At 34.4% G+C, this 16908-nt stretch overlaps 2 protein-coding genes across 2 annotated transcripts; both read right to left on the minus strand.

The window, feature by feature from the left end:
• Nucleotides 1-1153: 1153 nt before the first annotated feature.
• Nucleotides 1154-7488, minus strand: LOC146941513 (uncharacterized). Its single transcript, XM_085755323.1, has 9 exons — nucleotides 7223-7488; nucleotides 6646-6753; nucleotides 5514-5699; nucleotides 5311-5422; nucleotides 5064-5098; nucleotides 4826-4978; nucleotides 2198-4686; nucleotides 1593-1664; nucleotides 1154-1458 (listed from the first exon to the last, which is right to left on the minus strand). The coding sequence occupies exons 2-9, from the start codon at nucleotides 6714-6716 to the stop codon at nucleotides 1409-1411; spliced, it is 3168 nt and encodes a 1055-aa protein (XP_085611449.1). The 5' UTR covers nucleotides 6717-6753; nucleotides 7223-7488; the 3' UTR covers nucleotides 1154-1408.
• A 3711-nt stretch (nucleotides 7489-11199) lies between these two features.
• On the minus strand, nucleotides 11200-16039 carry LOC146941514 (uncharacterized). Its single transcript, XM_085755325.1, has 8 exons — nucleotides 15606-16039; nucleotides 13819-13966; nucleotides 13583-13733; nucleotides 13235-13360; nucleotides 13049-13129; nucleotides 12661-12853; nucleotides 12313-12583; nucleotides 11200-11742 (listed from the first exon to the last, which is right to left on the minus strand). Exons 1-8 carry the CDS (start codon nucleotides 15819-15821, stop codon nucleotides 11477-11479), a joined length of 1452 nt encoding a protein of 483 aa, XP_085611451.1. The 5' UTR covers nucleotides 15822-16039; the 3' UTR covers nucleotides 11200-11476.
• Nucleotides 16040-16908: the final 869 nt, after the last annotated feature.

A 16908-nucleotide genomic window follows, 5' to 3' on the forward strand; every position in this document is an offset into this window, starting at 1 on the left:
TTTGATGTCTATAAATGTGTCTAATATTGACTTTTTCTCTTTTAAAACAAATATAACAAAAATGAAACGTTTCTCATCTTCCCTTTTCATATGTAGTCTAATTATATTATGGCAAATGTTAACCTATGCCCCAAGGGCAAATGCTAACTTGTGCCTTTGGAGAAGTTAAGAAGTTTTTTATTGAAAATTGTGTATTCAATGTCTTAAAATTTCAAAAGTTACATTTTTAATATAAATTTATTTTTAATTTCCATTTTAAGCTTCGGACACAAGTTAACATGACCCTATTATATAATATGAACTATCTCAACACAGGGTCATAAGTTTTATTTTTTGGATGAGACATATATATGGTACAAATTTGATATAAACATGCATTCGTTATCGTATAAAATAAATATTTTCATAGAAACGATAAGAAACAATTCAATTTTCAAACATTAAATTTAAAACAGGAACCAAATGTTCAAATATAAAACTGTAGAAATGGGAGAAGTTATTGTCTTCATTTTATATATAAAAGGTTTCGTATTTTAGAATCCAAATTCGTTTCGGATTCTAAAATCCGAAGGGCATTTGAAAGAAAAAAACAGGGCGCGCAAGAACCTTGTAGGATAGAAAAAATAATAGTCTAAAATCTATTATATCATGTTATCAAGATCCTATGTTGAGCCACTTGCAGTATTCTCACATCAGGACCAATAGTAATGGCTGTGGAGAATTGAATGGATAAAAAAATTCAGTCTCACATAAGTCAGTTTGAGCAATTTTCATCTTAGAGAGATGAATTTAATCTAAAATCTAGTCCATTTACTTAGACCAGTTGCGTCAATTTTAACTGTCTTATATATTTAGGACTTGAGTTTATAGCTGAAATTGATAATTCTCCCTAATTTAGAGTATATCTCCTTAAACTTTTTGTTTTACAAGGTCGGGAAGTCTCTTCGGGAGTCCCCTAATAAGGGTCACTAGAAAAAGCTATGCAACAATACTATACAGGAGACTAACTACATTTTTCTTATAAGCAATTACTAGCTACATTGGGTATCTACGATGATATTATGGAGGGACACAACCATACGACCAATTGGACGTTGACAACATTAGAAAAGGAATCCAGCGATAGGAAAACTTTCTAGGAGCCAAGGCAGGATCATATGAATTATAATTTTATAGCAAATAAATAGAATAGCTTGACACAATTTAATGAATTTACAACATTCCACCCAACCCAACTACGTTTCAGAACTATCACCAATCCTCTGGAATTATTTCTGATTTAGCAATTGTTGATGCAAGACATGCAGGAGGAAAAGGGAGAACTCCGTATACTAATCCTGAAATGGACATGTCCCTGAGACGATGGCATAGTCAAAAAAATTCCCCATGCCATTAATGAATCTTTGAATCAGGGCTTGGTACCCCTAAAAGCTGAAAGTGAAAAGAATGACCTTGATCCTGGAACATGAACATTAGAATAAATTATTGAGGATCATCAACCACTAATGAAAAAAAAAAGGTGCAATTCCATGACATAAAGATCACTACAATCATTTTTACAACTCTTAGTCGGTCATGGAGTGGAGACTGACCTCTTGTGGCTGTGCCAGCCCCTGAATCACGGCTGCCTTGCATCTTGTGGGAACCCTTTCCATCATCTCTTGCTGCATAACAGATGTTTATAAATGATGAGAATATTGACACGAGGAAGGAAGGTATCTCAATCTGAAAAGCACAACTTATTTTTAGATCAGCTAAGCTGAACATGAAAGACAGCACAAAGAAACTAGCAGCATGAAATTAGGGCACTATCTTTTTTACTTTAATTTCAGTCTAGAGTTCCTGGTAGCAAGAATGCTATAATTAAGAAATTTTAGAAGTTTAACCAAAATATGTCTGAAATAACTAAATCACAGAGACTTCTGGCTAAAATTGAGTACTAAATAAGTAGAGCATCGCTTGTTTAACTAAGTTGCAAATATATGAGGTTATGCTGGCAAGAGTTTCAGCACAAGACATTAAGGCACATGTTAGGGGAAGATTTGTTATTACCAGAAATGTGACAACATTGAGGACATCAAAATTTATTGCATTGTCATTGGGTTTAAATGAGGAGCAAGAGAGTAAATTAAAACAGAAAGGCAAAAATAAGAGGACAAAACCTAACGGGAAATCTACTAGATAATTTTACTAGTACCTAAATAGTCATATCCATCATGTACTGAACTTTTTGGTTGTCCATAGCTTTTCGCATTGAGTGCAGCCTTTCTCAGTAGATTGTCAGCATTCCTTTTATTAGAATTTTTAAACTCCTCAGCATCATCTTCTCCTTCAGAAAAAACAGATGGACTAGACCAACCTGTTGAACCTGTATCACCTTTGCTCTTCCGAGCAAATTTCAGAAGTCTTTTCAGACCTTTGGGTGCGTCTTTTTGGTATAGCATGGTAGGAGGGTTCTCAGCATTTCCCCACTCACAAATGTCAGGTTCACTAATTTCTTCTTGAAGCATCTGTGATAGAGAATGACGAACACGAGGACTAGTATATCCAGCAGGTGCAGCATTGGCCAGAGATACAGGTTGAAAATGAAATGTGCTATCCTCGCATGGCTTTGGCTGCTCCAGCTCCTCTTCTGTCTCTACCCAGGCTGAAGGTGATATGGTTGATTCTTCTTCATTCCTTACATTCAAAGAAGATTCTTCTGTATATGCCAAGACATCACTAGGATCCGGGTCTAAGTTTTCCGTCTCACCACATAGCAAATGGTTATCTATCTGATTCTGACTGTCAGATTCTGTAGCGGCATTATGATGACTAGGTGTCATAGTGTCCCCGTCTGAATGCCGACTGGCTGAGTCAGAAGCATTAACAATCAACTCATTTTCTGGATCTTCAATACGATCTTCACCATCTCTGTGAGATTTGTCCAGCTTAGGAGGAGTTTTTTTCTTGTTAGGATCAACAGTACCATGCCCCATTCGAGAACCCTTCCTTAGAAATGGTTTTGACTCCAATGGAACTACACTGCTTTTCTTGGTCCCCTTGTTACCTATGGTAGTCCTTGAAGGAACGGTTTCTCCAGAATCTGATGTCACTTTTGATTTTATTGCATTGCTCTTGTTTGGGACACCTGTTTGCCGCTTCACATTCGTGCTTTTGAGGTTCCTGGCATTACTGGTCTGAATTTCTTTCTCATTTCTGCTTCGCTGCTGAGAGTTTTCCTTCTGTGGGCTTGGTTGGGGAACAGATGCAGTTGACACTGGCTTCCGACTCGTGGGGGTGCTGCTAGCAGATGAAGTCCCAACACGGCCTTTAGCAGGGGATGTCCCAGAAGTCTTGGGTGAAGGTGTTGCTGACCATGACTTACGAGTAGCAGGCATTGATGATGATCTAGCAGACGCTTTTTTCGCAACAGTGGGTTTAGGGGTTTCCTTTGGGGAATTTGCAGGCTGAGGTGAATTTCTAAGTGGTTTTTGAAGTAACTTGGGAGAACTTTTTTTACTTGCACTCAAATTTTTGGACATTTCAGCCTTCCTCTTATCAACTAATTGCTGCATTCCATGAATTTGTGCTTCTTTTTCTACTCGCTTTCCAACCTTTTCTGCTCGGAGTTTCGCATCCCTTTTCTCCTTATAATGATCATATGACTGCCCTCTCTGCTCAGATGAGATGTTCTGTTTTTTACTGGGCTGGGACTTTCCAAATATAACAGGCTTACTTTCAACCATTTTTTTAAGAATCTGGTTGAACTCTGCCTGCTTTCTTTGATTCCATTCTGCTGAGGCTGCTAACTTTTTGATAGTTTCCTCTCTTGCTTTTGGACTGGTTTCTTCTTGATTATCTACAGTATAAGAATCTATGTTTTCCTGTTTTTCTGGTGTTGCATCGCAGTCAGGGATCTCATTGTTATTGTGACTTTCAGAAATAAAATCAGACACCATTTCTACTTCAGAATTCTTTGGAATCTCATCATGTATCGCATCATTTGAAGTCACCAGAACAGGATCTTCAGGACCGTGTTCTGGCTGGCCTTGAGCAGACGTTTCCCCCATACCTGAACTCCATCTTCTCAAGACAGATTTATTTGTACTAAGAGACACATCTGTTAATGACTTCCTCTTTTGAATATCTTTGGATTGGTCTTGCTGTTGTTTGCTTTCAAAAAGACTGATGGCATCTTGCACAGTTATCCTCCTCACATCAATTTCTGTCTTCTTATAAGGTTGTTCTGAAACTTCCCCTTCACAACCGTTTTCAGCAGCATCTCTATAAGATCTAGCAGGGAAAAAATTGAGACTCTTAATAGTTAATGCAGCGGCTCTGCGGGGCCCAGCTTTTCCTATTTGTACTCTTCGCATTGGGGATGCTGACCTTCTGGGTGTTACAGATCTTACTAGGGAGCGACTTCTCTCAGCAGATGTTTGGTCCTCTTCACTTGAGTCCGAAGATTCCTCACTTCCTGTTGAACTGTATCTCTCAACTTGAGCAGCTTTAGCTGGTGAAACACCGTACTTAACTGGTGCATCTGAAGTTGAAGGTTTGGATATCTGCAGGTCTTTAAATGCCCTGCTTGCATCATCGCTGAACACATTAGTTACATCACATGTGGGCACGGTAGTTTCATTGTTCACGGGACCACCATCCTGGCTCTTTTGGTTCAGTTCTATAAACTTGCACAAAGAATACCTGAGAACATAAACAGAGTGAAGGAAAATGTTTTACAACAGAGCAATGATCTTAGTGAGAGATAAAATCATATAGGCACAATTTTGTATTTGCAGTCAGACATTCTGAGAGAATGTTAATGAATTTGTCTGAAACTTACTCTAAATTAGTAGCACCAAAATGTTGGGAGAATTTCACTAAATAAGCCATATCTTTAGGGGAGCATTTAGCATCTGCAGCCTTGTTAAATGTTTCAGCTAACTTGTTGCTCAAAGCTGTGAGTCTTAGATCCATTGCTCGTAACAATTCATTCCTGGCAACATATTTTCAGAAAGCTTAATAGTAGATGCAACCAATATACATCTGATAAATCTAATATCATAGTCATAAGAACATACTTTGAAGCATCGGATGATACAGTGCTAACTTCAGGCTGTTCATATGCAATAAGTTGTTAGTTGAATATGATGTAATGTAATAAAGAAAAACAACAGATAATTGAAATTGAAGATTTATCTATTGGTAGTAGTGTGAATGATTTAGCAAAATAAACCAACACTATCCTGACAGTCCTGATTTCAAAAGACAACTAATAAAAAGCTAAACACGTCTCGTTTTGATTTATTAAAAGAAAGACTATATCACCTTTCCGTATAAAGAAACATGGAATTTTTTTGAATCCTCCAACTGAGACATCTCATCCATGATGGTATTGATGACATTTATTGAATCAGGTGAACTAACAACATGCAGGAACCTGAGAGTCAAAATAATATCAGAGCTAGTAAAATTTTCCTACAAATAAAATGCAACTATTGTAAAATAAACAACCAGCATTTGATGTAAACCTTTTTACAGTTTCTTTTGAGAACCATTCAGCAGCATGCAGATCTTTTGGTAATTTAAGATTAAAGTTTGCATCAAATCCTTTAGCATGCAAATCATTTATTTCAGGTAAATGTGGCAATAGGTGTTCCAAATGCCCAGTTGCCACTTTCTCAGATTGATTCCCCTTGCAGACATAAGCCTCATACCTATGCAACCACCATGGCGAGAAATGTGTAAAGATAAAGTATTATCAGATTAAATGTAATAAATTTAACATTCACGGCAGACTCAATATGAATTATTCAATGCAGAATTGAATCTACAGAAGGAAGAACTAACTTGCAAAGTTACTACAGATTATAATAACTCTAATAGAGTACATACACAGTAGTTGAGAGTCTAAGACATATTATAAGTAAAATTTTGCTAATAATAAGTGATAAGGACGTGTTTTGTTAGAGAACAACTTCAAATTTATGCAATTAAGATGTCTCTGAAATTATTATATTCATTGATCTAACAAATTCTTTTTAAAACTAATGATTTCATAATTAATGATATAATCTACTTTTAAAATTTCAAAGTGAACGATATTTTCATCTTTAATTATTTCTAATTTCTTTCAAACTTGACAAAAAATGGTAAAAAAAACCATTAGAATGATGTTGGAGCTAGAGGTGGAACAAAATTGGAAATTTCCTTACAATTTTTCATGTTTTTATTTCCGCGTTGTCACTTTCTGCAATGAAACCAATTACTTCAAAAGATTTCTTCCTCGTGATATAATAGAAATAGAAAATCTATTACAGAAAGGGGGAAAAACATCTAAAAGACTAAAACAATGACAAAAATCCTTGAAACAAATTTATTAAAAAAAAAAAAATTAAGACAGGTTCATGTGACAAATTCTATCTCTGATCTACGTTGTTAGAAAACATTACAGCAGCATAGCTCTACACCATAGCGGAATATGAACAAATCACTATTGTTCGGTGATACACTATTTAGTATTGCCAAATAACAACTACAGAGACGCTATACCATAGCATTGATGCATATTGGCATTTGAATGAATGAATGAATTGCTATTTTCAGCGATGGACAACACTGTTTCTAAGTCAAAATATGATCATTGCATTTGTGGATACTAACCTGTTTTGATTTGGAAAAATGTTAATTGAAGCATAATCCAAAGACTCGTGGCCTTCAATTGCATCCCCCATTTTCAAAGTTTCCGATGAAAAACAAATGAAGTTGAACCTGAAAGCAAAATAGTATTTAGTATTTAGACAAAGTACATACAAAATGCCTCTTACCAATGAGGCAACTGGATCATATTCCATCATCCATAAATACAAATAAAGAAATCTAATTTCTAAACCATAGACGTAATCAACAAGTTTAATACCTAATATTATTATTAATCCATTTTAGTTGTTATAAGAAAGAAAGTAAAGAGGATGTAGTTAGAATTAGAAAGTAATATTAATAATAATAGTAGGAAATGCGTGGATTGAAGTCAGATCTAGCAAGTGTGAATGAAAAAAGAAAAGAAGAAAGGGCAAAGATAGTAGAGTGAATTGCAGTGAAGTGGAGAAAGAACAAAATCAAGTTTGATTGTTCAAGCACAAAAAAGGGGGAAATGAAAATCGAAATCGAAGAACGGGAAGAGAAGAGAAGAGAAGAGAAATGCAGTAAAGGAAAATGAGAGATGGAAGTCAGTGAGTACCTCTCGTTGTTGAGATCTGAAAACTAGTTTTGTGGATTATGATTTCAGAGAGAGTGAGAGAGATCTTGAAGTTCAAAGTGAAAGTGAAAGTGAGAGTGAGATGAAGGTGTTGGTTGCTTGGTGTAGCAGCATCCAACAATTTGAATCTGTGAAAGAGAAGAAAGAACGAAAAAGTGGGTTGTCAATGTGGTCCGCGAATGTGTATGTATGTAATGTAATGTAATGTAACTAAGTTCAATTCTACCACCACCCTCACCGCATACCATAACCATCCAATCGAATCATCTTTCATTAATATGTTCTCTACCCCCACGCGTGCGTGCTACTCACGCTCCCCACCACTACTACTTCTTTAATCTAATCCTTCTTCCTTCTCTCACTTTTTTTCTTTATTTTTTTTCCCACCTTCTTTTCTTTTTTATTTCAAAAGAATATTAGTTACTAATAAGAGTATTAGAGTAATATTATCAAACTTATATGAATCGCATCTAATTTGATGGAACTCGTTGATTTTAATCTAAGAAGCATAAAACTTTTAAGATTAGGCATGATGCAATGTCTGACATGTATCGGTATCTGACACTCGTACGACACAAGTTGGACAAATGTATTAAATAAGTTGTATTCTTCTTTACTTCAACATTTCTTGGATCAGTACCCGACACCTTATATAACACTTATATGAGGCGTGTCGGACAACTTAGACAAATATCTGGATTTTTTTTCTTGCTTCCACACACAATAGATTTAAGAATTGAAGATGTGTGAGAAATGTTGATAAATGAAGGGTTATAGACATTGAAGTTGATTACAACATATTTAATTTTTTTTATAGTAGATGGATAAATAAAATTATAAAAGTAAAATACTATTGTATCTTGTTATAAAACGTTATTTAATGAAATAAATTGCTCAAGTTGATGCATATGTATGTATTTTGATTCTTAGTTAAATATTTTATAAATAAATCAATCAATACATATAAATATCAATGTCAATGTCTTATATTTTTTACCGACGTGTTCGTGTTAGCTGTCTGTGTCGAAGTCTGTACTTCATATATTTTAACCAATAATCATAATGTGTTAAAAAGTGTTTGATAATCTAATAACGCCCCTTTTTACTAACACTTTCTTTCAAATTGAATACTCCCACCCGTTCTTTATGGAGATAGTACTAGTATGTTGTTAGTAGAGTGACTTAATTATCTGGGTATTATTGTATTGATTTGAATAGGTAGGGAGGCAAATCAAGGTTGACAGAGATTGGATTCAGAAAATCGAAATAAACGACAATTTCTCACCGCGCCCAAATGCGTAACACGCGTGCATTTGGGGTTTCTAGATCCACACCTAATATAAACAATATTTTTGAAAACACTAATATAAACATGTTCCACCTCGTCAATTTAGTATTCTATTCTACAAATTTCAAACCATAACTTGTCCACCATTGGTAATTTACGATGCATGCCCCTCAATCTCTACAAAACTACTATGTACAAGGAGTAAGACAGGGCTAACCCCTTCCCTAATACTCCAGATAATTAAAAGGTGGTGTTTGCTTATCATTAAAAGGTGCAAATGTCACTATATGTTTTTTGTCTCCTTATTGTAGAGTACGCGCTTGATGAACAAGACAAACACCACAAGGTTTCACATGTTCATTTATTTTGGTTACTCTATTATACGATAGAATACAACTATTAAAAAGTTGTTTTAACTTAAATTATGATTACGCATAACGTGATTAGATTGCCTTTTGTAGTGGTACTTGAATGTCTATTTGTTAACCTTCGGTGCAGGGAAAGACGTTCTAACAATTTGAAATTTGGACAGTAGAGATATGTAATACTTGACCAATATTGTTTTATATAGGAATCAAACTTAAATTCTTTTAAATAATTCGTCATTTGGTTGAGCATATGCTTTAACTCTATCAAAAAATGTTTATTCTAGTCACATAATTGATCATTTTGTAATTTTATTAACACCTGTACTTTTATTTAGATGAGATTAAACCAATATTTTAGATGAGATCAAAGTAATATAAACATGTTTGGTAAAATTACGACAAACCACAATCATTTTATAAAAGTTATATTTATGTGCATGTTATGTATCACGGTGAGTTTACCATAATTTTTACAAATTTATCATGATATAAAACATGCATATTCTTTTCAAATTTACAATTTAAGCAATAAATCATAACTGTTGTAGCCAAAAAAATCATCATATTTAGAGTCGAAATCTAAGTTGAAAGCAAAATTGCAACTAATTTAATACTTGAGGACCAAGAAGTTTGATTTTAAAATGAGAGAACTATTTTCATAAGTGTGATAAAATAGATCTAAAAAACATTTAAGCAAATAAAACATTGTGAAAGTCGTATTGCTTAGATTGTTTTTTTCACACAAGAGTATTTGGATGGATAGTATAAGCCTCGATTTAACAAGTGATTTTGACTTTAAACCTAACCCGAAAAAATGCAATAATATTAAAACTCTTTTTTTCTTCATTATTATAGTAGATATTTGCTTGCCACATGTGGCTCGGTTTAATGAGACATTTGTCGTTTATGTGCTCTCAATTTTGAAGGGCATCCAAGCAATTACATTACCGTTGGAGTAGCTCATTTTTTTTCTTTTTTATGTTAATAGAGTAGCTCATTTCTTTTATGATGGAAGAAATAATAAGAAAATAAAAGAAAGAGAAAAAAGTATCCTATAAGCGGGATAATACCTAAAGCATCCGCAGACAAAGAAAAAATTTGAGGTGGACAGACACTCCAAACCAAATGTTCATTTCTGACTATTCAAGTTAGTTCATGAACATTTGATTTTTTTTTGTTGTGGTGGTCGGAGTTCGAACCTCGGATTTTACATATTTTATGCATTGTCCATACCAACTGAACTAAGCTCACGAGGACTCATGAACATTTGATTACAATAAGAACAAGGTGTTTTGTGAAAAATGATTTTCAAGATTAATGGGATTAGTATACTAGTATTTAATTATTTTGTAACCAAACTATATTGACTACAAATTTTGATTTTACCGAACAGTTAAAAGTAATTTTAGCTGTTTTGTGAAAAATGATTTTCAAGATTAATGGGATTAGTATACTAGTATTTAATTATTTTGTAACCAAACTATATTGACTACAAATTTTGATTTTACCGAACAGTTAAAAGTAATTTTAGCATTGGGATAAAAAAACTTATCATACGTTTATGTGAAAATTAATTTTAGAGCAAAAATATTAGTAGAACATACCTAATCATTCTTTCCCACAAAATAGTCGCATTAGGTCATTTCACACAATGAAAAGAAAAAATAGATGAAGAAACGAGAATAACAATTTTATCAAATTAATTTCACATAAACTATTGATTGAAGAAAAAAAAAAAAAAGAGGAATTAATGTTACATTGAAATAACATTTATTTTGTAGTAAATGTGACAACTGTTATGCGAAGAGGGAGTAACACTTCACTTATTCAAATCCAATATATCAAAAAAAAAAAAAAGTTCAAACCCAATTGTAATCAAATTCATTAGGAACCGCGTTTAACAAATCCAAACATGCATGCAGTCTATTTAATCCCTAATCGGGAAGCCTGGTGAAAGCAGAATGCAAAACATGTAAATCAGCTTTTGCTGTGATTGGGTCACCTGGCAGAAAAGAAGCCACTACGGGAAAAGTAGCGATAGAAATAGAATCGAACACTAAAGTGATGGATTGGAGTACAGAAACTTGAGTAGGCAATATTGGCAAATCGTAAAGCTACCACTCTCTGATTATTGATTGCTTTTGTACCTTTACTCCGTATTTGGCATCGCTGCCCTTACAAGTTACATTTCATTGTCGTGCAAAAAAGTGCAAACGAATTTCCACCATATGCCATAAGTCAAAAAGCTTGAGAGAAAAATAAAGAGATGAATTAGGAAGAGGGTTGGCATTGTTTACAACATATTTTGGTCTATCCAAGCTGCTCCATTAATGTAACGATAGATTACAACAGAAGCAACATCTGGTGATTTACCAGCATAGCACTTCATAAAGATTTGTTACCAACTAACGAACAAACTTTCACATGGCGTACATGACAAGGAAAAAAAAACTGAATGATACAAACACTTAGTGGTGTTACCGCTCCCGAATGTTCATACAATAGATCAAGTTGATCAACTTACCCATGAAGAAAAGCCAATAAGAAAACACAAGGCAACAGTGAAGTTAACAGAATTAATCAGTTAGACCAGACATGAACTAGACCGTGCCTATTTCCCGTATAGATTTCATTGCGATCTTCGTCATAGAAGAGAGCGGTAATATCTTCCAAGGCTTCGGCAACTGTGCTCCTCATTTTGGAGACATGCTTTCGCTTTCTTGAATTACAACTTCCGCCTGAAGAACTGTCACAGCAACTGCACTTGTCCATTGGAGAACTATTGCTTGCTCTTATTTTGGCAAGACACTTGCCAGATAAAATGTTGCTGACATTGATGGAACCCGCTGCATAAAATTAGCAGAGCCTGTCAGTACTGCCTTTATGAACATAGTTGCTCCTTACAGCAAAAAATATACATAATACATTGATCTCAAGACACATTGCAAGCTATTAAATTACTGTGATTTGATATTCCATATTATGTTTAGCAGATCAAGTCAAAACCGGAAAAAAGAGCCAAGAGTTGGTATTCTTTTGGTACAAATGATGCCAAAGAGTCAGTTAGGAATAAATATTTAAAGGAAAATAAAATTGAAATAATCCTACTGTGATTATGAATCTTCTAATAACTTCATAACCAAGTTGAAATGAGTTTCTGCAACTCAACATTTTTAAAAGCTCTAGCCTTCTTTCTTCATAACCACCAATAAACCCCCATGTGTTTTTCGTTAGTTGAGAGCCAAATACATATTTGCATATCTTAATTGAAAAACTCACATGCGCTAATCCAAAAAGAACCTAAATTTTCAGATCTGGTGACCTAAGCTACAAGTTTCAAAAATCATCTCTCCCATTGTCTCACACAATGTGTATTATTAGAAAGTGACAGAAAAGGAATAAATTAGGTAAAGTACCATTTCCTTCAGTTAACGAATCGTCAGAATCAGCTTTGCAGTAGGATATGATAAGATCCTGGTCACTGGTTATATATATGTTGTTTGTATTGCAGTCAGGATGCCACAAGAGGTGGTCCTCAAAAGAAGTTACAAGCTCTCCACGGAAGTTCCACACAGCCACAGTACGGTTTCGAAATGTCAGGAATAATTGGTTCTCATAAAGAAAGATAAATGCAGAAGGTGTCATAAATTCACTTCTGCTAACTTCTGTCAGCTCAAAAGTACGCACCTAAAATTTATACATAAGTGAGATATCTGGATGTAGAAACAAGTATTTATAGTGCAAGATAGAAGAAAATTACTTACATCAAGAATTTGAAGGTTTTCATTTTCTTGCTTGACAAGGAGCTTTTCGTTGAACTGTTCGATAAAATCCACCTTCTTATTCCGATAAAGAAGATGGTTGAACGATTTCAAAACAGTACCGTCTTCTATTGAAAGGATTTTAAGTGGGACATGGCTACTTGCTTTAGCAAAAATCAACAACATGATCCCAGGACTAATAACGAGAAATCATCAAACAAGAGAAAAGTGGTGATTATGATACTCGAAGAAAGTAAAAAAGGAGACTGATTAGAAAAAAATGATTATATGATACGATTTCAGAATTCATGCATGACCAAGACCAACTATAAACCGCGTTTACGAAAGAGTTTTCTACAAGTGATAGTAAATCCACATCAAGAAAAGTTACCTGATCTTAATCTCCTGGACGTTTTTATCAGAAATGGAGTACAACATGGTATAGTTTTTCAGGTCAAATACCTTGTATATGCTGTAAGACAAAAAAGGAGCAAGTATCAAATATCGATATCAAGAAACTTCGATATATTATGCAATTATACCCTGGCAAAAGAAGTTTCAGGACAGAAATATTTACCTATCTTGAGCAGAGTATGTGAGTACCTTCCCATTTACATCATCAAACTCTACGAAACCTGGCCACTTTAGAGACTCAGATTCAAAAAGAGCAAAGCCAGCATCTGGTTTACCCCGTCTGATGTATCTGAACAACATAATAGTTTTAGCATAAAACACAAATACTAAAACCTGGAAATGCAAATGTTGATATTAACAGCCTTTCTTTTAGTTATTGTGCATTTTGAATGATTTGGTTTTCTGTATTTTTTCCTTGAGTGAGGGTAGTAAGGGAAGGAATTATAAAACAATATCCTTGAGTGAGGGGAGTGAGGGTAGGAATTATAAAACAATGGACAGCTATACATACTCAATCCTTGTACTTCTGCATTTCAGGGAACTGTAACTGTCTGATGCATAGACAGAAACTGTGATAAGCGAGTCATTATTTTTGTTATAAAATAGACTCCTTATAACTTCATCGGGACTGACATTCAAAAAGCATATTCTTTGATTGCTTTCTGCATAAGACAATTGAAACATGTAAACATATAATATATTGCAAACAAAATGAAAAGGCAAATAAGTACCAGTTACTAGTTCTACCTCGGCTGAATGCTGCACAAACACCAGATTGTGCGAGAGCGAAAACAATGTCTTGTGCTGCCACAATCTCAATAATCTTTGATCTTTTTCTCAGAAATGGCAATACCACAGACGAAGGACCTTTTGGGTCATGCGTATCATATTCCTCCTATAAATAAATCCATCAGACAGGGCACAACATGTGAGGGAAATGTGCATACTTATAGCAAAATACATGTCTTGCTTATCAAAACAGGAGAAACAAAGGAGTCTCCGACATCAATGATTTGCAATGATTTTATTACACAACTAGAAACATAATTTAAAATCCTGACTATTTTTTAAATAAAATAAAATAAAATCCTGACTAAACACAGTGGGAAATTGCAATTGCTACGACCACAAACAAAAAACACACTTCATGACTCAACAGTAATACAGGAAATCATTCCACCACAAAAACAAACAAAAAAGTAGTACAGGAAATCAAAACCCCCAATCTGTATTCTCTCAACCCCTCTCAATGACCATATCATAACTTTAAAAGAATTGAAGGCTTTGTATGGGAGTTTGGAGGGGAGGGGAAGGCTTTGGAGGGTTGGAAATATAGGAGAAAATGGTAAAATCTTTCACATTTTTTGAAAGAGTAATTTTTTAGAGAATGATAAATTAACGCTTATGATTAATATATTTTTAATTCTGAGAATATTATAACTACATAGATTAAATTTGAAGAATACATGTAAACCCTCCAAAACCCCCCCAAAACCCTCTTCCAATACAATCATTGAGTTCCCCCAACTGAGGAGGATTTTGTATTATGAAGAAAAATGATCCCCCAACGCCTTCCCCTCTCAATGTCATCTGTTTCTTCCACTTGCTCCTTCCTTTTTTCCCAAGCCCCTCCCCTCCCTCCCCCTCCAAACTCGCAAACAAATCCTAAGGGTACGTTTGGGAGTTGTGTTTTGCAAGGCTACGTCAATATTTCGATTCCTATTTGATATTTTAAAAAAATTGAAAGAACAACATACCTTAAGAGTAATTCATTTTTAAAAACATATTATGGTGTCCTTAATTTAAAAAGAAAAGTAAGTCATACCTTCTCCTCCCCTCCAAAACCATCCATCCAAACATACCCCAACACTACGAAAATCACATTTTCACACCATGCTACTTTTTGATTCCCATTGTCACATTGGTGACACACCCCTTGCTTTATACAAAAAGCATTGAATACAAGCATCAGACACCAGGCTGCATATGCTTATACTAGTGGTCTACAAATTCTATATCTAAGAACAGTTACAAACGAAAGAATGTTCCATTCCATTCATCAATAATCAAAGGATAATTAGCTATGTTAAGAAAATAGTGGTAAGTATGGGCCTCTTTGGATTGACTTATTTAAGTTTATCCACTGACATAAACATTTGTAAGGCCATTCGGGAGAACTTATGAAAACTGTTTAAGAAATGTTCATATTCTTGAGCTTATTTCCATAAGCTCTCCATGATAGCTTGTGAAAACAACTTACAACTTATACAAAAACAGCTTATAATAAGCCTTTATATAGGATAAGGGTTTAAGCTATAAGCTATAAATTAAAATTAATTGTAATCCAATCAGGCATATAGCTTCATAATCACGATGACGATACATTACAACACTAGAAAACAAATTTCAAGTTTGATCCAAAACGAGTATAAGAAAGAAAACTTAACACGCTTCAGCTCAACCATAACCTAACAAACTCAACCTCGTGAAATGGAAACACGAAAAGTGAAATTGAAATCGAAAATTAATTTAACCTGCAAACGAATATTGCGGAATCGTTCTTGCGCATCGGTCATACTAAAAGCACGATCACGCTTGGAGCTAATTTCGCGTCTCTGAAGCTTCTTAACGCTGTTAACAAATCCATCCACCGTTCGACCACCGCGACCGGTCTTCTTCGCGTCGACTCTGACTCTTCGGCCGCAACAAGGTCTAGGACTGACCGTGATTCTTCTTCCGGTACCTTCCATATTCTTCACCACCTCACAGTAACAATAATTCACCCATCTGAAAAACGAGAATTAGGGTTTTGTACGAAAAGGTACTGTTACTGTGTGTGTGAGTTTCATGAACGAACGAAGGAACGAGAGAACGAAAAGAGGAAGATGAGAAATTGAACGAAAAGAGTTGACGAATGACGAATTCAATTGGTGTCGATCCCGTTTCAAATTTTCTGAACTCGGAATCTGACTCTCTGACACTGATTGAAGCTATTGATAATTTAATTAAACTTTTAAAATTAAAAAATTAAAAATAAAGATTACTGCCTCCGTACCCTTTTATCTGAGCCAGTTTGGTTTTTCACACAGATTAAGAAAAATGTATAAATAAAGGGGAAAGTGGAATATATTGTATTGGGAATGATAAAAGTAGTATTAATTAGAGTTATATTGTATTGGGAATGATGAAAGTTGTATTGAAAATTGAAATGACTCAGTTATTTTGGGACACTTTTTTTTAGAAAATAGGTCAGATATTCAGGGACGGAGGGAGTAAAAATTAAAAATTAAATATAAAACGCGGAAGGAACTGTGTCCAAATGAATGCTTTTTTTAGGGGAAATAGTCACTTTAGTCCTTGAATGAGGAACGAATAGTCACAATAGTCTCTCAATGTATCGAAATTTCAAAATAGTCCTTAATTGTGTATTTTGTTAGTCAAAATAGTCCTTGATATTAAAATATTTCGTTAATATTGTCATATTAGTTCTTCAATAGACTTACTTATTATCATATTAGTCCTTATACGTACTTACTTATTGTCATTTTAGTCCCTATATAAAAAGAGTTATTGTGAATATTAAGGGATTATTTAAGCGTTAGGGACTATTTTGACTAACAAAGTGAACAATCAGGGACTATTTTAAAATTTTGATACATTAAAGGACTATTATGACTACTTGCTACATTCAGGGACCAAAGTGACTATTACCCTTTTTATTATTGTAATTTATAGTGCAATAAGCTGTAGTAAATTTATATTAGAGGCCTAATTTAAGGCCCGGGCTTGAATTTCGATATGAATTTTTTGGCGGTAAATTTATATTAGTACAATATC

The sequence above is a fragment of the Medicago sativa genome, chromosome 3 (assembly GCF_051527215.1).
Source record: "Medicago sativa cultivar Bolivia chromosome 3, Bolivia_mono, whole genome shotgun sequence".
NCBI classification, from domain to species: domain Eukaryota; kingdom Viridiplantae; phylum Streptophyta; class Magnoliopsida; order Fabales; family Fabaceae; genus Medicago; species Medicago sativa.

Coding starts and splice junctions, on each gene's coding strand:
- LOC146941514 (XM_085755325.1), bottom strand. CDS start 15,821: ATGGAAGGTACCGGAAGAAGAATCACGGTCAGTCCTAGACCTTGTTGC. Junction 13,967..15,605: donor TCCGCAATATTCGTTTGCAG/GTTAAATTAATT, acceptor ATTTATTTATAG/GAGGAATATGATACGCATGA. Junction 11,743..12,312: donor TTCGTTAACTGAAGGAAATG/GTACTTTACCTA, acceptor AATTTTATGCAG/CGGGTTCCATCAATGTCAGC.
- LOC146941513 (XM_085755323.1), bottom strand. CDS start 6,716: ATGGGGGATGCAATTGAAGGCCACGAGTCTTTGGATTATGCTTCAATT. Junction 5,423..5,513: donor TCAAAAGAAACTGTAAAAAG/GTTTACATCAAA, acceptor TTTGACTCTCAG/GTTCCTGCATGTTGTTAGTT. Junction 1,665..2,197: donor TGATGGATATGACTATTTAG/GTACTAGTAAAA, acceptor TCTGTTATGCAG/CAAGAGATGATGGAAAGGGT.